The 25,695-nt window shown below is 42.8% G+C and overlaps 1 protein-coding gene across 4 annotated transcripts in view; it reads left to right on the top strand.

The window, feature by feature from the left end:
- Positions 1 to 25,695, top strand: part of Agbl2 (ATP/GTP binding protein like 2) — a 60,520-nt gene that overhangs the window by 18,189 nt on the left and 16,636 nt on the right. For 2 of the 4 annotated variants that reach the window (XM_029568576.1, XM_029568577.1), the window contains exons 4-11: positions 6,720 to 6,902; positions 9,369 to 9,476; positions 13,216 to 13,369; positions 17,716 to 18,498; positions 20,118 to 20,274; positions 23,285 to 23,411; positions 24,362 to 24,462; positions 25,041 to 25,171. In XM_029568576.1, coding sequence (XP_029424436.1) covers positions 6,720 to 6,902; positions 9,369 to 9,476; positions 13,216 to 13,369; positions 17,716 to 18,498; positions 20,118 to 20,274; positions 23,285 to 23,411; positions 24,362 to 24,462; positions 25,041 to 25,171 — 1,744 coding nt within the window. Of the gene's footprint in view, positions 1 to 4,500; positions 4,555 to 6,719; positions 6,903 to 9,368; positions 9,477 to 13,215; positions 13,370 to 17,715; positions 18,499 to 20,117; positions 20,275 to 23,284; positions 23,412 to 24,361; positions 24,463 to 25,040; positions 25,172 to 25,695 lie in introns of all 4 variants that reach the window. The other 2 variants (XM_008843629.1, XM_029568578.1) reach the window with 2 other exon arrangements.

Raw genomic sequence — 25,695 nt, 5'->3', positions numbered from 1 at the left:
AGCAGAGTGGGTCTCCCATCCTGCCCGGGGACATTTTTCCGGGCCTCTAGGATGACTCGCTGTCTCTCCTCTGTGGTTAGAAGTGCCTGGAGGAGTTGTTGATAATCCTCCCAGGTGGGTTGGTGGGTGAGGAAGATAGACTCTATTAAAGCAGTTAGAGCCTGAGGGTCCTGAGAAAAAGAGGGGTTATGAGTTTTCCAATTATACAAGTCAGAGGCTGAAAAAGGCCAATACTGGATCTGGTCCCCTACAGCTCGTAGAGGAAAAACCTGGGCAGTCCCAGTTCCCTCAGAGGAACACCCTCTATCTCTTCTCAGGCGGAGTCTACTAGATGGTGGGGAGGAGTGATCAGGTTCAGTGGAATCAGGAGATGGATGAGGTAGTTCTTGAGGTAGAGGTGCCTGCGCAGGAGGATAGGGAGGTGGGGGGTCAAGGAGGGTTAGGGAAGCTTGGTCCTCGGGGAAGACTGGTTTCTGCTTCTTCTCCTCAGAGGAAGACTGAAGGGGCAGGAGGGAGGAAGTGAGACTTAGGGGAGCAGAAGGGATAGGGGGTCCTTGATCATTCTCTCTGGTTCCCCGAGGAGGTAGGAACGGTTGTGCCCAAGATGTGGGGTTCCGAGCCAAGTCTTCCCAGGTGACTATGTAGGCCACCTGATCCGGGTGCCCATGTGGCCCTGGATGGAAAATGTATTCCTTAACCTGCAAAATAGTAGCAAGATCAAAAGTCCCATCCCTTGGCCATCCTTTTTCAAAGGAGGGCCACGTAGAGGAACAGAGACTTTGTCACTTCTTCTTCTGGACCTCTAATGATAGATTATGGGCTCGCTCTATAACTTCTTTCTAGTGTTCTAGAGTTAGACTCAAGGGAGTAATTAGTGATTGACCCATGGTGAAAGACTTTTAGGAGAGAAATGGAGAAAAGGAGGAAGAAAGAGAGAGAGAGGTAGAGAGAGAGAGATAGATGCCACTCCAAACAGTGATGACCAGTGAGTGTGCTTGTGGACGAGTACCTATCAGTGCCCAGTTTTTCTTCTGTGGGGGACGTGAATTTATCTGGGATTCACGTCTGGGACCCCCTTATCCTTTTACGGGAGTCTTTTAGCAGCAAGCGCCCTGTGGCTCTTACTTGCTTGACCCGTGCCCATGGGGCTTTTTAGTGGCTAGAGAGAAAGGAAGATATAAAGACCGTCCTGTCTCCACCTGTGTGGGCAGTCGGGATCCGCCAAGAGGGCTAAGAGCCTTTGGTTTACGTCAGGGAGTGGCCCTGACCAGAAAACCTCAATTGCTCCTTCACCTTTAATGGTCCCTCGCGAAGACTGGATCAAGAATAAAAGAGAAACAGAGAAGGCTTAAAATAGAGAGTGTAGAGAAAAATACAAACTAGATCTTTTTTTTTTTTTAAAGTAATAATATACTATTAAGTGCACACACACCGTGTTATATCACATTTAAATGGACCGGTCCTTCTTACACCCAGACACATACAGCACTCACCATTCTTACTTTCAGGATCCCCAAATACAGATACAGATAAACAAAAAACCTCGGCACGCTCTCTGACTCAAAAACTGAAAGTACAGACCGGGAGGGGAGTAGCCAAGCCAATCTCCCTTCTCCTGAGGTGAGGAGACACTGTCTTCCTCACTTCAGATCACTCTGGTCACTAGGGCCAGAATGCTGGAACCTGGGGTCTCTGGGCACGTCTGCCACTCCCCTTGGTTCCCAGAATACAGACTTACAGGTCCTGTACAGGCACAACTGTTCAGACGAAACGTTCCCAGAGCAGGAAATGACAGACAGACATTAAGACCAAGACAAACCACAAGACAAGTCTTACCTCCTGCTGATCTGAGGAAATGGGTCTGGGGGCGACCGAATCCTGGATGAGCCCCCAAATGTTGGACCCCTAGACTGGGGTACCCAATGTTCACGGGAGGTTGCACCCCAATGACTCAGTCCTCAGACCAGAAGATGCAACAGGCATGAGGATTATGTTTTGCAAAACAGACTCCCACCTCACTCAGAGGACAGAAGTCCAGAGCTCAGTTTACAGGTTTCTTTTAAAGACAAGTGACGGCTATGTGCCAAGCAGAAAAGCGGCGGCTATGTGCCAAGCAGAGGTAGGGGGAATTTCTGGGATGATTTCAGCTTGGGCAAAGGAGCATGAAAAAGGTCAGCTCAGCTTGTTCTTAGCATTCAGAATTATTTTTCATTTTTACTTCCTTGTACAGTTTTTTTCAGGCCTGGGGGATTTTAGTTTAAATCCATTATTCTGGGGGCTTTGGATCCATCAGTTATAGAATGCAGGTCAAATCCAAGAGACAGAATGGAATGGAGTTTCTCGGTATCTATGCAAACATCAGTTCACTACTGTTTTCTTTGCGTCTTCTCCCAACCTCAGCCTCCACCCCCAGTTCAAGCTGCCATCCTTGGCTTCCTAATTGGCCTCCCAGTTTCTTTTCCTGTTCTATCCTAACCCCTCCCAATCTACTTGCACATAGCAGTGTCCTTTTTTACATGCAAATATGACTGTGTCCCTTTTTAAAATTTAAAACTTTTGAATATCACAATATTCAAAAGCCAGAGAATATAATGCTGATAATTTTTAGAGCAAAAGTTTAAACTTCTGTTTAGAGTACTGGGTTTGGTGGCACATAACTATAATCCCAGCACTTGGAAACTAGAAGCAGGAAGGTCAGGAATTCAGTTCAGCCTTGACTTCTTAGGGAGTTCAAGGTCAGCCTGGCATCTATGAGACCTGTGTCAAAAAAAAAAAAAAAAAACACTTCTGTTTAGAAATAAATACCCCTAATAAAGTGAAAGAACAAGCTGAGAGAAACTAGGATTGTAGCACGTGCCTCCATCCCACTGCTGCTTCACACTGAAAAAAAAAACAAAACGTATTTTCTTTGTACAAGTGTTTGCCTGCATGTATGTGCACCCCATGTGTGCCTGGTACCCACAGAGGCCAGAAGAGGGTGGCAGATCCCCTGGAGATACAGATGGTTGTGAGCTTCCTGACATGGGTTCTGGGAACCAAACTCAGGACTTCTACAAGAGCAGAGAATGCTCTTAACCACTGAACCTTCTCCACCCACTTTGTTTCACTTTTTTTCATTCTTTTTGAGACAGGGTCTCCCTGTGGCCTCAGCTGGCCTGGAACTCTCTTATGTAAACCACGCTGGCCTCACTCTTACAGAGATCCACTGACCTCTGCCTCCAGAGTGCTGGAATTAAAGGTATGTGCCACCACACCCAGCTATACCACTCTTTTTTATGATATCTTTAGTATTGTATCTCATCAATGTGTCATACTTATTTTAACTCCATTTCTGATAGCTACCTTGGTTGTGTCTACCTTTTTTATTATTTGAATATGATTGTAATGAACATTTATATATGTATCTTGACAAACTTTTAGGGTAAGTCTACACACATACACAATGCTAGGCATCAAAATCCGGATCTTATGCATACTAGGTAAAAACTCTACCACTAAACTGATTTTTTGAGATAGGGTCTTGCTATGTAGCCCAGGCTGGTCTCTTGATCCTTCTGCCTCTATCTCCTGAGTATATTACAGAGATTATAGGTATATACCACTATACCCAGTTATGGTAGATTCTTAGCAGTGGAATTGCTGTATCATGTGTATTACAAATCTTTTTTGTTGTTTGCTTGCTTGCTTGTTTGTTTGAGACAGGCTCTAACTATGTAACCCACATGCTGGCCTTGAGTTCACAGAGCTCCACCTGCTTCTGCCTCCTGAGTGCTGAGATTAAAGGTGTGTGCCACCACGCCCAATAAATCTTATTATGTACTGCCAAATGGCTTTCAACAAGGTTGCACCAAGTCTGACCATTGGTTCTAAGAGTATCTGTCTACTTGCACCTTGACCAGGAAGAGTGTAAAAACAAGTAAATATTTTTCTTGCCCATTAGGGGAAAAAAAGTAATATTTCCTTGTCACTTTAATGTACATTTCTTTTTAAAAAAATTTTATTATTTTTATTTTACCTGTATGTGTGTATTGCCTGCATGTAGGTAAGTGCACCCATGTTGTGCAATGCCCTCGGAGGTCAGAAGAGACTGTCAGATCCCCTGGAACAGGAGTTACAGTTATTAGCTGCCATGTGGGTGCTGGGATTAGAACCTGAGTCTTCTGCAAGAACAGTGTGTCTATGCGGGTACCCGTAGAGGCCAGGAGAGGGTGTCAGATCTCCTGGAACTGGATTTACAGGCAGTTGTAGCCCCACCAGTATGGGTTCTGGGAAATAAACCCAGGTCCTCTGAAAGAGCAGTCAGCTCTCTTAACTTCTGAGCCATTGTAGTCCTGGTTTTTGTTTTCACTTTAATCATCTTTTCCATGTTTACAGCCTCCATCAGTTAGACTATGAGGTAAATTTAGGTTTATAAAGAAATGCAGGGGACCAATATGAGGATGAGAAGGGATGGGAGAACAATGGGCAGAAAAGAAACAAACGGTGCCTTTTTCTTTCTAGGGCATACCTGCTTGTCATCAGCTGGACACACTCAGATAGATGCTGTAAGCAGAGGTGTTTCAGGTCCTTCCAAACCAGAGAATCCAAACTCCTTCCTCCCAGGAAGCCTTCCTTCCCTTGTTTCTTACCTCTTTCCTCTGCCCTGCGTTACTCTGTCCTCTTTCTCCTTCCTGTTCTATTTTTCCAGGTCTCTTTGAGCTCAAATAGCAACTATACCATGGGCCTGAAATTTAATTTGTTAGTTGCTTCACTATAGTTTTTTTTTCCTGTATATTTATGGTATACTTGTGTATTTGCAGGTGCACATGTATGTACCTGCATGTAGAGGTCAAAGGTTGATGCTAGTGTCTTCCTCTATTACTCTTTTATTTTTTGGGGGGAGGGTGTTAAGACAAGGTCTCACTGTGTAGACCAGGCTGTCCTCAGTCTCACAGAAATCCACCTGCTTTTGCCTTCCAAATGCTGAGCTTAAAGGTATGCACCACCACACCTAGCTCCATCCTATGCTTTGAGACAGGGTCTCTCTTACTAAACCTAGAGCTCACCAGTTTGGCTAGACTGGCTGTCCAGTGAATTCCAGGGATCCACCTGTTTCTGCCCTCCCATCCCAAACCAAGATTACAGATGTGCATCTTCATGCCTGGCTTTTCTGGGGATCCAAATTCAAGCCATCTTGCTTACACAGCAAACAGTTTGACAACTGAGCCATCCCCCCAGCCCCAGTGAAGCCCTTAGGGATTGTTTTATCCTCTTTTCTTTTATGTTTTTCTTTTTTCAAGAAAGGAAGGAAGGAAGGAAGGAAGGAAGGAAGGAAGGAAGGGAAGGAAGGAGCGAGCACCGGAGGACAGCTTATGGTGTGTCATCTTGGGAAATGCTATCCAAAGTATGTGTCTCCATGCCCACCATTTTTCACATGGGTTCTATAGATCAGACTTGGATCGTTGTGCTTATTTCACTAAAGCTACTGAAGTTCTTTGCGCTTTTCCCTGTAATGCTGATGGGAAAATGGAAAGTCCCCTTTTCACCTGAACAAAAATGAGCATTAGTCACACAGAGCACAGATCTGCTGCTTCAGTCTGCCCATGGTCCCTTTTCTTCCCAGCTCTGTTCTGAGCACACTGTCTCACACTTCAAGTTCTCCTTCCCACAGCTTGGCTGTGTGGCTGACCTCCATGCTGGCTTAACTCAGTGGAATGGCTTTTTTTTCCCCCTTCTCTATTTTCCTCCTCTCAGCAACTGCTGAGGTTTACAGCATGCCTGGGGTTTTCTTTTAAACTCTAATAAAATTGTCCTCAAGCTTGTAAAAAAAGAAAGGTACATTAAATATCATATAAATCATTGTTGAGAAGTCTTGAATCTATCAACTTGAATTTTTTAAAAAAATTCTTACCAATAAGCTTTATATTTTAAATATTTTATTTTTTAATTATTTTTATTTTATGTGTGTGAGTGTATTGCCTGCATTCATGTAAGTGCATGCCCATGTCATGCTATGCTCATGGAGGTCAGATCCCCTGGAACTGGAGTTAGGGACAGTTGTTAGCTGCCATGTGGGTGCAGGTCCTCAGCAAAAGCAGTCAGTACTCTTAACCACTGAGCCATCTCTCCAGCCCCAAGCTTTATATTTAAACACAATAAACTATGCAAAAATTTTTGTTTTGAGACAGGGTCTCACTGTGGCCCTGGCTAGCCTGAAACTTGCTATGTAGACCAGGCTGGCCTCAATCTCACCGAGATTGCTTCTGCCTCCTGAGTGCTGGGATTAAAGGCATGTGCTACCTCATCCTGCAACTATGCAAAATTTTAACTTAATATTTTTTTAATTTTATTTATTTTTTTAAATTTTATGTGTATTGCCTGCATATAGGTAAGTGCACCCGTGTCATGCAATGCCCGTGGAGGTGAGAAGAGGCTGTCAGATCCCCTGGGACTGGAGTTACAGACAGTTGTTAGCTGCCATGTGGGTACTGGGATTCGAACCCAGGTCTTCTGCAAGAACAACCAGTGTTCTTAACCACTGAGCCATCTCTCCTGCCCTTTAATATTTTATAATTTTTCTTCTGTCATCCTGGATGTCTCATTAAAGGAGAAATGTCATAGCCTTGCACAGCTATGCTCATGCCTTGATAAAAAGTTGAAAATTATTTAGTTGTTAAAAGAGCAGTAAAGTACTCAAGGGGAAAAAGGAAGCTGTAATGTATTTCTTCTTCCTTTGGCAGATTCACTTATGCTGAGTTCACCTCTTCTTAGAAGCAGACAGCTTCTTTATGATGAATTCAATGAAGTGAACCCACGTCTTCGAGAACCCCGAGAGCTCTTATTTTTCTCTAACAGAGGGCTACTACAAACTCCAAGATGGCCGATAGAATGCGAGGTCATCAAGGAAAACATTCGTCATATTGGTAATGTGATATGTGTGTGTTGGATATAATTTCTTTGGCATCTAACATATATTTTGAGACAGGCTCTGTCATTGAAAACAAGAACTCCTGGTTTAGACTAGATGAGCCGACCAGCTGGTCCCAGGAATGCACCTGTCTCCAGCTCTCCAGCACTGTGTTACAGGTTCCCACCACCATTCCCAGCTTTTGTGTGTGCTCTGGGTACCACACTCAAGTCCTGTGCTTGCACAGTAAGCACTTTACCAATGGAGCCATCTCTTCAGCCTTTAGAATTTAGTAGTTTTACTGCTCAGCCATCTCCCTGGCCCTCCACCTTGTTTGTTTGTTTTTTAATTTTATGTATTATTTGTGTGTGTGCATGCATATGCATGCACATACCATGGCATGCACATGGAGGTCAGAGAACAACTGTGTAGAGTCAGTTTTCTCCTTCAGCTTTACATGGGTTCCAGAGACCAAATTCAGGTTATCAGGTTTGCATGGCAAGCACCTTATCCACTGAGCTACCTTACTGCCCCCTACCTTACTTTTTGAGACAGGGTCTCTCACTGCACATGGAGCTATCAGTTCAACTAGGTAGGCTGGCCACTGAGCTCTGGTATCTGCTTGTCCATGCCTCTCCAGCACTGGAGTTCAAGACCCACTCTGTCATACCTGAGTTTTTATGAGGTGCTGAGTTTATTTGAACTCAGGTCCTCAGACTTCTGTAGCAGGCCCTTTGAAGACAGCCTGCTTTTTAATTTTAAAAGACTTATTTTATTTTTATTTTTGTGTATGAGTCTATGTCTGAGTGAGTGTATGCCATGTGAGAGTGGGTGCCCATGGAAGCCAGAAGAGGGTGTTGGATCCTCTGGAGCCGGAGTTACAGGCATTTGTAAACCATCATATGGGTGCTGGGAAATGAACTTGGGTCCTTTGGAAGAGCAGCAAGCATTCTTAAGCTCTGAGCCATTTCTCCAACTACTCCTCCTCCATACTTGTTGTTGTGGTTTTTTGTTTTTGTTTTTGTTTTTTATTTTGAGACAAATTCTCACTGTGTAGCCCAGACTAGCCTGGAACTCAGTAGGTAAACCAGGTTGGCCTTGAACTTGCAGTGATCATCTTGCTTCTGACTTCTGAGTGTTAGAATTATAGGCATAAGTCACCATGCATAACTTATTTTGTGATTCATTGACAGAGTGGCTTTCATTAAAAAATGGAAAAAATTTTGAAAATCGGAAAATGCTTCAACATTTAGTCTAAATACTATGTCAGCTCTAGACTACTGATATTCCTGCTCTCACTGCCTTCTTATAACACTCATTCAATAAATACACATTAGCACTTACCATGTGCAGAGTACAGTGCTTGGTGCCAGACATATACTAACCATGGGTGCAATTACACACATGCAGGCAATACACTCAAGCACATGTCATGTGGAAACAAGAAAGACCTTCCTCAGCAATGTGGAAGGCAAGAACCAACTCCTGAAAGTTGTCCTCACCGTGCTTCTACTCACACATACAAAAATAAATTTTTTTTTTGGTCTTTTTGAGACAGGGTCTCCCTGTAGCCCCAGCTGGCCTGGAACTCACTATGTAAACCAGGCTAGCCTTGAACTCACAGAGATCCACCTGCCTCTGCCTCCCGAGTAATGGGATTAAAGGTGTGCGCCACCACGCCCGGCCCAATAAAAATTTTTAAATAGGGGACTATGCTGGCATGGTGGCTCATGCCTTTAATACCAGAACTCAGGAGGCAAGGGCAGGCAGATCTCTGTGAGTTCAAGGCCAGCCTGGTCTACATAGTGAGTTCCAGGCCAGCTGGGACTACAGAGAAACCCTGTCTCAAAAAGACAAAAAAATAATAATAATAAAATAAAATAGGGGACTAGAGAGATCGATGGCTCAGTGGTTAAGGGCACTGACTGCCTTGCAGAGGACCCACATGGTAGCTAACAACCATCTGTGACTCTAGTTCCAGGGGATCTAAGGCCCTTGTCTGGTGTCTGAGGGCTGCACTTATATACATGCAGGCAATGAACTCTAAAACACATAAATGAATTTTTAAAAAATTAAATAGCAGAGGCAGGCAGAACTCTGTGGGCTTGAGGCCAGTCTACATAGGAAGTTCTAGGCCAGCTGGGGCTGCAGGGAGACCCTGTCTCAAAAAGACCAAAAAAAAATTAAATAACATTTGTGATTTTATTGTATATGCTCTTTTTCTTCAGTGCTAGGGATCAAACTCAGTGCCTCATGCATGCAAGGAAGCAGTCCAGTACTGATATGCTACCATTTGACATGCTGTTTGCTGAATGTCTTCTCATCCTCAGAGAGAAGCATAACACTATTAATTTACAAACAGCTGGGAACTTGGGCTGAGAATTAGGATTGAACCAAGTTAATCATTTGGGTAATTATAATTTTGTTTTGATTGTGCCTTTTATATTTCTTATTCTGTGCTTTTTAAAATGTCTTCTTTCAGAGTGGGTTCCACCTCAACCAGAAAATTTCTATCAACCTACAGGAAATGAAAAAGTACCAGAGATTGTAGGGGAGGACCAAGGCACAGTCGTTTACCAGTTAGATTCAGGTATTGTCATTGCACCGAACAGTGAGCGTGGGAAATCATGGGAAAGTGGCAGTAAGCGCACTGCATATAGCAAGGTGATTTTAATTTTACAGTTGGAGGACAACTTTATGGAGTCAGTTCTGTCCTTCCACCTTTATATGAGCCACTCAAGTCATCAGGTTTGCGCAGCAGGTGCCTCAAACCCACTGAGTCATCTCACCAGCCTCAACAGAGATTTTTAAAATTGAAACTTTAATGATAAATAAGCTGTCTTTTCCCTATCAACCTGTGTGGAAGCCTGATAAGTTATGACCAGTCAACTGTAAATTTTCAGTAGTCTTAAACATAGTACATTTTTCTTTTGTTTTTGAGAATTGTTACCACATTATGTGAATTGGATCATCTTAAATGTTTCTTCAAGATAACTGAAGAGAATAATGAAATTTCTCTATTAGTGGCATCTGGTTGCTAATCTGTGTTTTGCAGTTCCATGAAGAAACTGAACTATGTGTGGTTCCAGGTATAAGTTAGAGTTAGATTGTACATACTATTAGTTTTGTTTCTGTTCCTTCTTTCTCTGTCTTCTTTTACTTCTTTGTTATAGTTTATACTCTAGCTGTTTATTATCCAATTTCTATAGTGACAAGATTGTATATGGAAGCAAAAGTCTTTAGAAAGACATGTTTACTAATGAACAGTTGGTTAAAAATCAGATCCATGAGGCTAGAGAGATGACTCAGCAGTTAAGACCCTGTTGGTCTTCACTTGACTCACGTTCTGTTCCCAGCACCATCAGCAGCTCACAATCACCTGTAACTCCAGCTCCAGGGGATCCAGTGCCCTTTTTTGGCCTCAGAGGGCACCTGTACACAGGTGGTCTACACACATAAATTTAAAAAATTAAAAATCAGATCCCTTTCAAACACTGCTATTTGTTTGATGCCCCTTGGTCAACATCTTTGATGACAGTTTTGGTGACTGTAAATATTGTTAGTATCTGACAGTATGATGTGATTGTAAAAACTCCTAGCCATTGTGATCTTTATAATAAATGCAGGATTGTAGGCAGTATCAATCGGAATGTTTAAACATTGCTTTAATCACAGTCATTGACAGGAAGTGAAAAAATTTTCATTAAGTTAAAGAGAAAAATTTAAAAAGATGATAAAATAGGTCCTCCTGGACACAATACTGAAAATACTGTGGGAAAAACAGAAATCTTTGGAAAAACTATGAACATCTAAAGTAGTTTTGCAATAGTAACTACAAAACTTGAGGCTATTAGGCAGGAATATAGCTTACTTGGTGAAGTCCTTTCCTAGCATGCATGAAGCCCTGGGTTTGATCCCCAGCACCAGAGAATGGTAAGAAGAAGTGCCTATAATCGTAGCACTGAGGAGGCAGAGGTTGGAAGATCAGAAGTTCAAGGTAAGCCAGAGTACATAGGCCAGCTGGAACACATGAAATCCTGTCTTTTTTAAAAAGTATTTTATTTCTTATTTTTATTTTATGTGTATTAGTGTGTTGCTTCCATGTATGTAAGTGCACCCATGTCATGTAGTGCCCGAAGAGGTCAGAAGAGGGAATCAAATCCCCTGGAATTGTAGTTAGTGACCGTTGTTAGCTGCCATGTGGGTGTTGGGAACCAAACCCAGGTCTTCTACAAAAGCATCAAGTGCTCTTAAACACTGAGCCATCTCTCCAGCCCCGAGATCCTGTCTTTAAAAAAAAAAAGGAAAATAAATAAGTAAATTTTTTTTTAAATTGAGAATGTAGGCCAGGCATGGTAGCACACTTGAGAGGCAGAAGCAGGCAGCTCTCTGTGAGTTTGAGGTAAGCTAGCTGGCACTACAGGGAAACCCTGTCTCAAAAAGACCAAAAAAATGCCTGGCCTGGTGGCACACGCCTTTAATCCCAGCACTTGGGAGGCAGAGGCAGGCAGATCTCTGGTGAGTTCAAGGCCAGCCTGGTCTACATAGTGAGTTCCAGGCCAGCTGGGGCTACAGGGAGACCCTGTCTCAAAAAAGACACACACACACACACACATTCAATAATTATTATTCCAAAGATTAGGAGGGGATAATTATAAATAATCTAAATTTTCTTTGTTGTAAAAATTGCATTTATTTGTTTTTGTGTATGTATGTATATCTGTGGGCACATGTGTGCCATGGTACATGTATAGAGGTTAGAGGACAACCTCCAAGAGTCTTCTCTCTTCTCCTCCTACCATGTGAGTCCCAGGGATCGAACTCTGGTTGTCAGGCTTGGTGGCAAGCACCTTTACCTGCTGAACCATCTTGAAGGCCCACCCAAATTTTCTTGTTTCATTTTTTTCAGACAGGTTTTCCCTATAATCCCTGCTGGCCTCAAACTTACTCTGTAGACCAGGCTGCCTCAGTCTCACAGAGATCCATCTGGCTCTGCCTTCTGAGTGCTGGGATTAAAGGCATGTGCCACCAGCCTGGCTTGCTTTGTTTTAAAGCTAGCATGCTAATTGTGACCTTTTATTTTTCACTAATAACTGACATTTTGTTCCCCTTTAGGCAAATTTACCCATGCTAATTCTCAAACTTCTTTTTTCATTTTATTCTGGAAGGATATGCCAAAACATATGGAATACTCTTTATTTTCCATTTTCCCTTTATCTTCATTTATTTTATATATTTTTTTTATTTTATGTGTATGAGTGTATTGCCTGCATGTATGTAAGTGTACCCGTTGTGTATTGCCCATGGAGGTCAAAAGAGGGCGTTCACATCCCCTGGATTTGGAGTTACAATCAGCTTGTTAGCCACAATATGGGTACAGGGAATCAAATCTTGGTCCTCTAAAGAGCAGTCAGTGCTCTTAATCACTGAGCCATCTCTCCAGTCTCATTTTCCCTTTATCTTTAAAAAATTAATAGGTCCAAAGCTGGGTGTGGTGGCACACACCTTTAATCCCAGCAGACACAGGCAGATCTCTGTGAGTTCAAGGCCAGCCTGGTCTTCATAGTGAGTTTAGGCCAGCTGGGGCTACAGGGAGACCCTGTCTCAAAAAGACAAAAAACAGTAGGTCCTATTTGAGGTTTTTTTGTAGAATAAGATCATAGATGTTTCCAGATCTTTCATATAAGGTAGCTGAATACTAGTTTCTGATTTGAACATTTATAATTTTAAGGCTAGTTTGTTTTGTTTTGTTTTGCTTTGTTTTGTTGAGACAGGATCTCACCATGTAGCCCTGGTCTAGAACTAGCTGTGTAGACTAGACTGGCCTCAAGCTCCTGAGTGCTGGGGTTAAAGGTGTGCACCATCATGCCTGGTCCATTTTGGTTTTTTGTGGCAATCCTCCAGCCTCAGCTTCCTCAGTGTTGGGATTAGAGGAGAGTACAACTGTGCCCAGCTAGGATAGCAGTTTTCACCAATATTCTTTTAAATTAGGATTGGAAACAAACAGTATCTGCAACACCAAGAGAAGCTTTGAGGCAAAAGCAAGTGCTCTAAGCCACTTAAAGGACTTCAGAGCAATACACCATTGAGAATTAAAGGTCTTGCCTGAGGATGTAGCTTAGTGTGAGGAGCTGACCTGACATGGGTGAGTCCCCCACTACCATACATAAAGGCATCTAAACATCAATAAAACGGGAGCATCTCAGTAAGGACATTTGAAAATTAAATATTCTGTGAATATTCATAGGGTTGACAGGGCTCAGTAAAAACATGCTGAGCAAATGGTTTCTAAATGGAACATAGCCTAATGGTGTCTTTCTCATCTGCAGTGCCCACTGAAGGCACCTATTTCACCAGTTCCAGAATGGGAGGCAAACAAGGAAGTATCAAAGAACTAGCTGTCACGTTGCAAGGGCCAGAAGATAATACTCTGTTGTTTGAATCAAGGTTTGAGAGTGGGAATCTGCAAAAAGCTGTCAGAGTGTGAGTAACCAGGAATTTCTCAAAGAATGATGGATGACTCTGAGATGTCTTTAGGAATGATTTCAGGAATTCAGAGTGTTTGCAAAAAAGAGAGAGGTGGTGGAAAACTGTTATGGGGATGAAGAATAATTATGACTCACTTTTCCCCATAATAAAATGTTAAATTATTTCTTTGTCTTCTACAAAAAAAAAAAAAGCTCACTTAAAATTTTTATTAGTGGGCCAGCAAGATGGCTTAGCCACACAAGCTTGCCACACAAGCTTGCCAACCTGAGTTCAACCCCAGAACCCATTTAAAGGTGGAAGGAGGCTGAGTATGGTGGCACACGCCTTTAGTCCCAGCCTGGTCTGCATTATGAGTTCCAGGACAGCTGGGGCTACAAGGAGACCCTGTCTCAAAAATACCAAAACAAACAAACAAACAAATAAATAAAAATTAATTAATTAGTTAATTAATAATAAAAGCGGAAGGAGAGAACCAACTCCACAAGAGTTGTCCTATGACCACATGCATGCCATGACACACCCACATACACAACGATAATAAATAAAACATTTTTAAAATATTTGTATTAGTGGGCTAGGTATGGCAGCATAGACCTTTAGTCCCAGCACTCTGGAGGCAAAAGCATGTGGATCTCTGAGTTCAAGGCCATCCTGGATTATATAGCAAGTTCAAGGTCAGCCAGACCTACATAATGAGACCCTGTCTCAAAAAAAAAAAAAAAATTAGTGCTGGGCATGGTGGCACATGCCTTTAATCCCAGCACTTGGGAGGCAGAGGCAGGCAGATCTCTGTAAGTTCAAGGCCAGCCTAGTCTCCATAGCGAATCCAGGCCGGCTAGGGCTACAGGGAGACCCTGTCTCAAAAAGACCAAAAAAAAAAAATTAGTAAAAAAATCTATGTAATATAAAGGGCCTATAAATGTAAACACACACAGCACACACATTTGGGGAGGGTCATGTTGAGACAAGGTATTACTTGGTAGCACAGGCTGGCTTCAAACTCAAAGCTATTCTCTTACTTTAGCCTCCCCAGGCCTGGGATTACAGATGTGAGTTACCATGCCTGGCTAACAAATTTGTGTGTGTGTGTGTGTGTGTGTGTGTGTGTGTGTGTGTGTTCCTGTGGAGCTGTAGTTACAGGTAGTTATGGGTAGTGGGATCAAAGTTGGGTCCGTTGTAAGAGCAACAAGTGCTGTTAACCACTGAGCCACCTGTACATGTACCATGTGTGCAGTGCCTGTGGAGGCCTTAAGAGGTCGCCAGATCCCCTAGAACTGGAGTTATGAATGGTTGCTAGCTGCTATGTTGGGTGCTGGGAACCAAACCCAGGTCCTCTGCAAGAGCAACTAGTGCTCTTAACTGCTGAGTCATCTCTCCATACCCACATTTTTTTTTTTAACTTTTTTGAGACAGGGTCTCCCTGTAGCCCCAGCTGGCCTGGAACTCACTGTGTAGACCAGGCTGGACTTAAACTCACAGAGATCTGCTTGTCTCTCTCTAAATATCTTTTTTAAAATATTTTTATTTTTAGCTGGATGTGGTGGCACATGCCTTTAATCCCAGCATTGGGAGGCAGAGGTAGGTGAATCTCTGTGAATTTAAGGCCAGCCTGGTCTACATAGCCAGTTCCAGGCCAGCTGGGGCTACAGGGAAACCCTGTCTCAAAAAGACCAAAAAATATTTCTTCTATATTTATGTATATGTGTGTATGTGAGTGTGTGCCACTTGTGTACACAGAGGCCAGAAGATCCCCTGGAGCTGGAGTTACAGGCAGTTGTGAGCCACCTGATATGAGTGCTAGGAACCAAACTTGGGCCCTTAGGAAGAGGATCAAGTGCTCCCAACTTCTGAACTAGCTCCCCAGCACCATAAGACAAAATTTTAAAAATAAAATGAAAGGGCTAGAGAGGTGGCTCAGGGGTTAAAAGCACTTGCTGTTCTTCCAGAGTACCCAGGTTTGAATCCCAGCACCCACCTGTCACCCTCTGTATTAGTCACTTTTATGTTGCTGTGATAGAAACACTGACTCAAGCAATTTATAGAAGGAAGAGTTTATTTGAGCTTGCAGTTCCAGGGGAATTACAGTCCATCATGGCAGGGAGGCATGGTGGCTGGAGGTGGCTGGAGCAGGAGCAGCAGAAACGAAGCGCTCACATCATCACACAGGCACAGGAAGCAAGCAAGAGAGCCATTGGAGATCTGGCAAGGCTTAGGAACTCTCTAAGCCCACCCTCAGTGATGTGCTTCCTCCAGGATAGCCACACCTTCTAAAACCTCCCAAGACAGCACCATCATCTGGGGACAAAATATCCAAACACTTGGAGCCTATGGGGGACATTTTCATTCAAACCACCACACCCTCTTCCAGCTTCATGGACACTACACATATATATACCAACATAAATATGGGTAATCAAAACACTTGTACAAATAAACATAGATAAATCACTTAAAATAAATAAAATTAAAAATTCTAAACCTGACATGGTAGCACATGCCTGGAATCCCAGCACTTGTAAGGAAGAGGTAGAAGGCTTGCAAATTCAAGGCCAGTTTGGCCTGTAATATGAGAAAAATCAAATAAATAAACACCTAACTGTTGGACAATGGTAACAATGCTTTATAAATCTCTTTTTCCCCACGTGAATAAATTTTAGGTATATTTCTATGACAGAACCACAGATATGCCTCCTTATTGTTGTTTGTACAAGCTGGGCCTAGTGACTCACAAGCCTGAGGGAGGGAGATTATTTAGCCCAGAAGTTCAAGGCTAGCCTGGGTAAATGGTAAATGGTGCAAAACCTCATCTAATAGAATAGAATAGAGCAGAACATGAATAGTATTCTAGTCTTCAGTCTTTCCATACCTTATTTACCCGATCCTTGATGGTTAATTACAGTATTTAGTTTTTTATTTAATTAGACAATGAACATTCTTATGCATCTTTTTAAATATTTATTTTATTTTATGTGCATGAGTGTATTGCCTGCATGTATGTGAGTGCACCCATGTCGTGCAGTGCTACAGAGATCAGAAGAGGGTTTTGAATTCCCCTGGAACTGGAATGCCATCATGTGGGTACTGGGAATCAAACCCAGGTCCTCTGCAAGAGCAGTCATTGCTCTTAACTGCTGAGCCATCTCTCCAGCCCCACATTTTATTTTTTAATTAAAAAAATTTTGTATGTGTATGTGAGTGTTATGCCTGTGTGTATGTAAGTACACCCATGTCATGCAATGCCCATGGAGGTCAGAAGAGGGCATCAGATCCCCTGGAACTGGGTAGGAATGATAGCTGCCATGTGGGTGCTGGGAACCAAACCCAGGTCCTCTGCAAGAAGAGCCAGTGCTCTTAAAGGCATGCACGACCATGCCCAGCTTTATTTTTTATTTTATGTGTATGAGTGTTATGCCTGCATGTATGTAAGTGCACCAGTGTCAGGCAATGCCCACAGAGGTCAGAAGAGGGCATCAGATACCCTAGAACTGGAGTTAAAGACAGTTGTTAGCCACCATGTGGGTGCTGGGATTTGAACTTGGGTCCTCTACAAGAGCAGTGTGTGCTCTTAACAACTGAGCCATCTCTCCAGCCCCAATAATCATCAATTTAATAGTCTCCTCCACAGTGTGATCTGATCTGTAGGATGGATAGCTAGCAAACAACAGAGGGTGCTGTTCAGTGTGTTTTAGAGACATGCACAGCAATGCTGTGTATAGCGAGATACCAAGAAGCTAATAGAACTTTCAAACATCCCATGAAGCAGTAGATTTGTTTGTTTGGTGGGTTTTGTTTGCTTGCAACAGAGTTTCCTTATGTAACCCAGGCTAGACTCAAAGTCACTATATAACCCAAGCTGGCCTTGAATGTGTCCTCCTGCCTCAGCCTCCCAAGGCATTATAGGTGTGTGCCACCACACCAAGGTCACAGTGAGTTTTAAGATTCTTTTTTTTTTCTTTTGGTCTTTTTGAGACACAGTCTCCCTGTAGCTCCAGCTGGCCTGGAACTCGCTGTGTAGACCAGGCTGTCCTTGAACTCATAGATCTGCCTGTCTCTGCTTCTGAAGTGGTGGGATTAAAGGTGTGTGCTTCCACCTCCGCTGCTGCCTCCACCACCCCCAGCAAGTTTTGAGATTCTTATTCTTTACCCCAAATTCTCCTCTCACAGGTTTGTTAAATCTGTGACTTGGAGAACTAGGTAAGTTAGAAAATAAGCATTTGCTGTAGCAAGCTTCTCTGCTGTAGCCAGTATGTTTTTATAAGGGAAAAACAATGTTTTCCCATATTTCTGTTTTTGAAGGAGAGGCTGCAAGTTTATAGAAATGTTCTTTTTTTCCGTTACAGAGGTGCCTATGAATATGAACTCACCTTGCGAACTGATCTCTACACAGCCAAACACACTCAGTGGTTTTATTTTAGAGTTCAGAACACCAGAAAAGATGTCACTTATCGCTTCACTATTGTCAACTTCCTGAAACCCAAGAGCCTTTATGCAGTAGGGATGAAACCTCTCATGTACTCTCAGTTGGATGCTACCACCTACCACATTGGTTGGAGGAGAGAAGGACATGAAATCAAGTACTACAAGAGCAACATGGATGATGGGCAGCAGCCCTTATACTGTCTCACCTGGACCATTCAGTTTCCTCATGACCAGGACACTTGCTTCTTTGCACATTTTTACCCATATACTTACACTGATTTGCAGTACTATCTCTTATCAGTGGCAAACAACTCCATCCAGTCTCAGTTCTGCAAGCTCCGAGCCTTATGCAGAAGCCTAGCGGGAAATACTGTCTATTTACTCACCATCACCAACCCATCCAGGAGCCCTCAAGAGGCAGCTGCAAAGAAAGCCGTGGTCTTGAGTGCTAGAGTCCACCCTGGAGAAAGCAATGGCTCTTGGATTATGCAAGGCTTTTTGGACTTCATCCTTAGCAACTCCCCAGATGCCCAGCTCCTCAGGGATATATTTGTCTTCAAGGTGATTCCAATGTTAAATCCAGATGGCGTGGTTGTGGGGAATTACAGGTGCTCATTGGCTGGAAGGGACTTGAACAGGCATTATAAAACCATTCTGAAGGACTCTTTCCCTTGCATTTGGTACACCAAGAACATGATCAAAAGGTGAGACCTCTTTGTTGATAATTATGAGTGCTGTGAGCATAGTGCCAGGTGCCCCTATCTTATGAGGAGGAAGGTCTTGTTTCTTGTTGTGGGAGTCAGGTACAGCTTTGGCAAGCCTTTGTAGTCAAATGGGTTTGTTAATTTTCAGACTCTTGAATCACATCAGATCTCTGAAAGAAAACCAAACATGCAACATATCATTTGTTTCAGTTTTTGTGTATGGTATATGTCTGAGGGTACACATATGTATGTTTGTGGGTTCACCTGTATGTATGTAGAGGCCAAAGATCAATGGTGGGTGTCTTCATCTATTGCTGCTCTTCTTGTTTCTTGAGGCAGAATCTCTCACTGAACTTGGGGCTCCCTATTTTGACTGGACTGACTAGCTACCAGGCCCCTGGGATCTGTCTCCAAACCCCAACCAGTGCTGAGGTTGTATATACTACTATGCCTAGCTTTTATGTGTGCGCTGGAGATCTGAACTCAGGTCCTCATGCTTGTGCAGCAAGCACTTTACCCATTGAGCCGTCTCTAAAGCCCCAGTTTTCATTTTTAAGTGAAACAATTGAATGGAAAATGTCAGCTTGCCTCTGCCTCCCAAGTGTTGGGATTAAAGGCGTGTGCCACCATGCCCGGCCCATTGTTCTTTTTTTTCGTGTTTTTTTTTTTTTTTCATCTTTTTGAGACAGGGTCTCCCTGTAGCCCCAGCTGTCCTGGAACTCACTATGTAGACCAGGCTGGTCCTGAACTCACAGAGATCCGCCTGCCTCTTGCCTCCGGAGTGCTGGAATGAAAGGCGTGTGCCACCATGCTCGGCTTCATTGTTCATTTTTAAGTGAAACAATTGAACAGAAAAGGTCAGAGGAGTTCACATGAAACTATGTAATCATAATAGTAGCCAACAATTTGTGCTTAAGTATAAAGTAACAGGCTCCATGATCAATGCTTTTTACATTAGCCCATTAATCTCCACATTAACCCTAGGAGGTTACATAAGGCTGATATCCTTTCTTGCATATGATAAGGAAACTGCAGTCCAGAAATGTTAAATAACTTGAACAAGGAAGGCTCAAGGTCTTACAGCTAGTAAGCAACAGAGTAGAGTTTGTTTTGGTTTGGTTTTTTGGTTTTAAGACAGGGTCTCACTATGTTGATCTAGCTGGCTGGAACTCCCCCTGAGGCTGGCCTCAAATCTGTCTCTGCCTCTTGAGTACTGGGATTAAAGGTGCACACCACCATGCCCAGCTGACAAAGTAGACATTTGAATATGGGCTCTCTGGTTCCAGAATCTGAGTCCCTATTACCATCCTACGATGTTTCTAAGAGAAAGAAATAAGTCTGCACTTTTCAAGCCTGTGTGAAAGCAGCTTAAAGCTGTCAGGTAACAGCACCATCTTAAAGGAGTTTCCGTTCTGCTGGAAGAGAACTCACAGCAGATAAGAGATCAGTGAAATTTTCTATTCAAACCTGTGAACAGCTGTGGTGAAGGTTAGGCTGACATGTGTTTGGCTCACATGTGAGAACTGGTTTTACTACTGACTGATTCTGTGACCATCAGCAAGTGATTTAATCTCTTGAGTTTGAATGTCCACTGAGTCCTTTGTTCACCCCCTCAATAGACTTCTGGAAGAAAGAGAGGTTCTCTTGTATTGTGATTTCCATGGGCACAGCCGTAAGAACAATATCTTCCTCTATGGCTGTAACAGCAACAGTCGCAAGCACTGGCTTCATGAGCGTGTCTTTCCTTTAATGTTAAGCAAAAATGCACCAGATAAGGTAAGCATGTAATTTTCTGACCACTGGCTGGGGGATAATGGAATGCACAGCCTCTTAGATGAAGTGGCTTATTTGGTATTATCATTGGTTAAATCCCAGCAACCTAGATGTAAAGAATTTAGAAAAGTATGACTTTCAGAATTGCTGGATCTGTCAACTGATGAGCAGATGAATAAAATGTGTAATATCCATACAGTGAAGTGTTATTTGTGCTAACATAAGATTTAAGTGCTGGTATGCCAGGACACAGGTGAACCTTGAGCACATTAACCTAAGTGAGAGAAGCCATATACAAAGTCGTATGATTCCATGGTACACACTGTGCAGAAAAGGCAAATCTTGTTTTTTGTTGTTGTTGTTTTTGTTTGCCATGTTGAGAATTGATGACCAGGACCTTGCTTGAGCCAGGCAAGTGCTTTATCTGCAGCCCAGAAAAGGCAAATTTTACTTATTTATTGTCCTAGTTTGTTTCTTCATTGCTGTGACAAAATACTCTGACCAATACCAACTTGGGGAGGAAAGGGTTTATTCAGCTTACATCTCCCAGGTCACAGTTCATCAGAGAGCCCAAGGAAGGAACTCAGGGCAGGAACCTGGAAGCAGGAGCTGGAGCACAGGCCATGGAGGAATGCTACTTACTGGCTTGCTCCCCTGGCCCCTGCTCAGCCTGCTTTCTTATGCAACACAGGCCCACCTGCCCAGGGGTGGCACCACCCACAGTGGGCTGGGCCCTCCCACATCACTCATCAAGAAGATGCCCCTCAGACATGGCCACAGGCCAGTCCAATTAGAGGCAATTCGCCAACTGAGGCTTCCTCAACCCAGGTGTGTCAAGTTGACACTAAAGGTATCCAGCACATACATTTATTTATTTATTTATTTATTATTTATTTATTTATTTATTTATATATTTCTTTTGGGGAGGTGGAGCAGAAGCATTACACAATAGTACAAGTATAGAGGTCAGAGGACAACAGGAGTTAATTCTCTCTTCCCGCCATATGGGTTCTTCAGATTGAACTGCAGTCATCAGACTTGGCAAGGTGTCTTTACCCACTGAGACATCTTGCAAATCTACAGAGCCAGAAAGTGGTTCAGTGAGTTCCCTAAGGCTGGAGGGTGTTTGTGTGTATGTATGTGTATGTATGTTTGGGGTGAAGGGGTTGAATGGGAAAAGACTGCTAATGAGTATTGTTTCTTTCTTTCTGGTTTTTGTCTTTTTTCCTGTGCTACTTACTGGGTATCAGTCTGGAGCCTTGTGCATGGTGGGCAAGTGCTCCACCACCAGCTACATCCCCAGGCCATAAGTTTCTTTTTGTGGTAATGGAAATGTTCTAAATTTAGATTGTGGTGATGGTTGAACAATTGTGTAAATATACTAAACCATTAAATTGTATACTTTACTTTTTTAGTTTTTTTTTTTTTATGTGTATGAGCGTTTTGCCTGCATGTGTGTGTATGTGTTCCATAGCCATGCCTGGTGCCCATGGAAGTCAGAAGAGGGTGTCAGATCCACTAGAACTGGAGTTATAGATGGCTGTGAACCCAGAGCCAGAGCAATTTTAAAAAATTATCTTCAGGGCTGGAGAGATGGCTCAGCGATTAAGAACACTGGTTGTTCTTGCTGAAGACCCGGGTTTGAATCCCAGCACCCACATGGCAGCTAACAACTGTCCATAACTTCAGTCCTAGGGGATCTGACAGCCTTTTCTGACTTCTGCAGGCATTGCATGACACAGGTGCACTTACCTACGTGCAGGCAATACAGGCATACACATAAAATAAATTTTAAAAATTATCTTCAGAGCTGGGTGGATGGTGCACGCCTTTAATCCCAGCACTCAGGAGGCAGATGCAGGCAGATCTCTGTGAGATCAGGCCAGCCTGGTCTACATAGTGAGTTCCAGGTCAGCTAAGGCTATAGGGAGACACTGTCTCAAAAAGGCCAAAAAAAAAAAATTATCTTCAGATGGAATTGAGCTCAGTGACAGAGCAATACGCTTAGCATGGATGAGATCCCAAGTTCAGCCCATAAAAAATGTTTTATTGAGATAATTCACACATGAAAAAAATTCATTTAAAGTATATGATCACAAAAGCAAAGTATGTAATTCAGTCAGACATGGTAGTACATACCTGTAATGCTTGTACTTGGAAGGCAGAAGCAGGAGGATTATTGCAATTGTGAGGCCATCCAGGTCAACATAGAACTTTCCAGGACAGTCGGCTACACAGTGAGACCATGTCTCAAAAGCAAACACAAAAAATTGGGGCTGGAAAGATGGCCAGTGGTTAAGAGCACTGGCTGTTCTTGCAGAGGACCTGGATTTGGTTCCCAGCACCACGTGGTGGCTAACAACTATCCCTAACTAGTTCCAGGGGATCTGACGTCCTCCTTTGTCCTCTAAGGGTATTGCATGCTTGTGGTGAACTTACATACATGCAGGCAAAACATTCATATACATAAAATAAAAATAAATCTTTAAAAAAGAAAAAAAAACTGGGCATAGTGGTGCACGCAGACACATCTCTGTGAGTTCAAGGCCAGCCTGATCTATACAGGGAGACCCAGGCCAGCCAGGGCTACATAGTAAGACTCTGTCTCAAATAAGCCATCTTAGAAAGGCTGCCTAGTGCCTGAAATATCAAAGTAAGCCAGTGTTCTGAGATTTCTAGGGACCCTACAAAATGCTTGATTGGTGGGAGGCAAGTGAGACTGGAGAGCAGAGTGAGCTGCCCTCTCCCTTTGGAAGATCATAGCGCACATCAAATATTCTGAGAGGGCCTGCAAAGGAAGCCTGTTTAGTTAACGTTACATCTGTTGTGACCACAGAACTACACCCCCATCACTACCTCTGACATTTCTCAGAATTAGTATTTTGTGGAATAATCTTTAGGAGGTAATATATAGAAAGCCCCAAGGAATCATTCTTGTTCCATATTAATAAATCTTAGGCATCTTGTATTTGCTAGCTTATATAACTAACAGAGAATTTGGATTTCTCTTTAGTTCTCTTTTAACAGTTGTAACTTTAAGGTCCAAAAATGCAAAGAAGGAACAGGACGAGTTGTGATGTGGCGGATGGGAATCCTAAACAGCTATACCATGGAGTCTACTTTTGGTGGGTCCACTCTGGGTAAGCAGAGAGCTTGATAAGGGAAAACCAAGCACAACACCTGGGAGAGGAAAGGCTTGGGAACATTGGAGAAATGACTGATGTAGAGGACTTCCTTGCCAGCCTTAAGATAAATTTGAGTACAGTGAACATGAGCGTGAAATAAGTGCTTCATGGAGTTGTGTATTGAAGTACTTGGAACCAGGCAGATGCGGGTTTGGCTTTCAGATGCATTTGTTAAGTTTTGTATTCCTGGGTAAATTGTTTGACCTTTTTGAACCTCGTAGTCCCTCTAAGTGGAAAATAAATAGCACCTGTATTATGAATACTACTTAACCAGGTAGTGCCCCCCTATCACTAAGGGAAACTTCAATAATTCAAAAAAAATGAAACTTGATGATATAACCATTGTGATAATAAATTTTTCTTGTTTTGTTTTTGTTTCTGTTTTGAGACAGAGTCTCCCTGGACCCCCAGGTGGCCTGGAACTATAGAGTATATGTAGGCCAGGCAGGCCTCAATCTCACAGAGCATACCTGCCTCTGCCTGGGATTAAAGGCATGTACCACTACACCTTGGCTGATAGTAAATTTTTTCATTGTCAAAGATTCTTGTGAACTAGACTACAACTAGGAGAATGACCCTGTTCAGATTGCTACTCTAGAATCAGGAGGAGTGTTTGTTTTGTTTTCATGTGTATGTGTGTATGCCTGCCACATATGTGCAGGTGCCCTCAGGGAACTAGAAAAGAGCATTGAATACCTTGTGCTGGAGTTAGATGCTGTTTCGAGCTACCCAGTGCAGGTACTGGGAACTGAACTTGGGTCCTGTGGAAGAGCTAGAAGCACTATTTACCTCTGAGCCATCTTTCCAACCCCATGGGGGTGGTATTTTTTTAAGGTTACTCATAAATTAGATTTGCATTCCATCCTTAAGATTTAATAAGAAATACTTATGGATTTTTTTTTCAGGTAGTAAAAGAGACACTCACTTTACCATAGAGGATCTAAAGTCCCTAGGTTATCATGTCTGTGACACTCTTCTTGATTTCTGTGATCCTGACCAAACCAAGGTAAAAATGGAGTCTCAATAAATGTGGTACCATTACTCTGATGAGTTTCACATGGATCCAGTGTTCTATAGTTTATATAATTTATCTGTTACTGTATCCTTAGTAGCAGGGATTGAGGCTTACCCTATCAGTAAATTAAGTGCCCTTAAGAATATGATTAGGGGCCTGGAGCGATAGCTCAATGGTTAAGAACACTGGCTATTCTTGCAGAAGACCCAGGTTTGGTTCTCAGCACCCACATGGCGGCTAACAACCATTCATAACTCCAGTTCCAGGGAATGCAACACCCTCTTTTGACCTCCATGGGCATGGCACAACATAGGTACACTTACATGTAGGCAATACACTCATAAACATAAAAATAATGAATTTTTTAAAAAGAATATGCTCAAATTTGGGCATGATGGCACACACCTTTAATCCTAGCAATTGAGAGGCAGGGAAAATAGACTCTGTGAATCTAAGGCCAGCCAGTGCTACATAGTGAGACCAGTCTGAATATACACACACACACTCTCTCTAGGAACTATTTCATGAATAGACTATCAAAAATAATGAGTTTTCCCCCTCTGTCACAGTTTGCTCAATGTCTACAGGAGCTTAAAGAACTCTTACAACAGGAAATCCACAAAAAGTTCAATAACCTTGGACAAACTATGGATTTAGAAGGATGCTGGGATGACATCCCTTTGTCTGACATTGAATCCAGGTAACAAATTTTGTTTTCAAAGAAAAACAAGAGAAGCCAGGCATGGTGGTACACATCTGTAATCCCAGCACTTGAGAGGTAGAGGCAGAAAGATTGGGAGTTTAAAGCAAATCAGAGCTATATAAGACCCTGTCTCATCAAGAACAAAAAGACTCTTGCAGTAATATAGGTGAAAGGTGATAGTTTAAATTGGAATAATAGCAGTGATTGAGGAAGGTATGTGAATTGATTGGATTCTAGATAGTTTTTTTTTTAACTTTTTTTTTTTTTGGTCTTTTTGAGACAGGGTCTCCCTGTAGCCCCAGTTTTCCTGGAACTCACTATGTAGACCAGGCTGGCCTTGACCTCACAGAGATCCGCCTGCCTCTGCCTCCCGAATGCTGGGATTAAAGGCGTGTGCCACCATGCCCAGCTTTTTTTTTTTTAACTTTTTAAAAAAATGTTATTTATGTCAGGTGTGGTGGCACACGCCTTTAATCCCAGCACTTGGGAGGCAGAGGCAGGCGGGGCTCTGTGTGTTCAAG

The sequence above is a fragment of the Nannospalax galili genome, unplaced genomic scaffold (assembly GCF_000622305.1).
Source record: "Nannospalax galili isolate Female #2095 unplaced genomic scaffold, S.galili_v1.0 scaffold1200, whole genome shotgun sequence".
NCBI lineage: Eukaryota > Metazoa > Chordata > Mammalia > Rodentia > Spalacidae > Nannospalax > Nannospalax galili.
The sequence above is the reverse complement of the archived record's forward strand: the minus strand, read 5'-3'. Positions and strand labels throughout refer to the sequence as shown.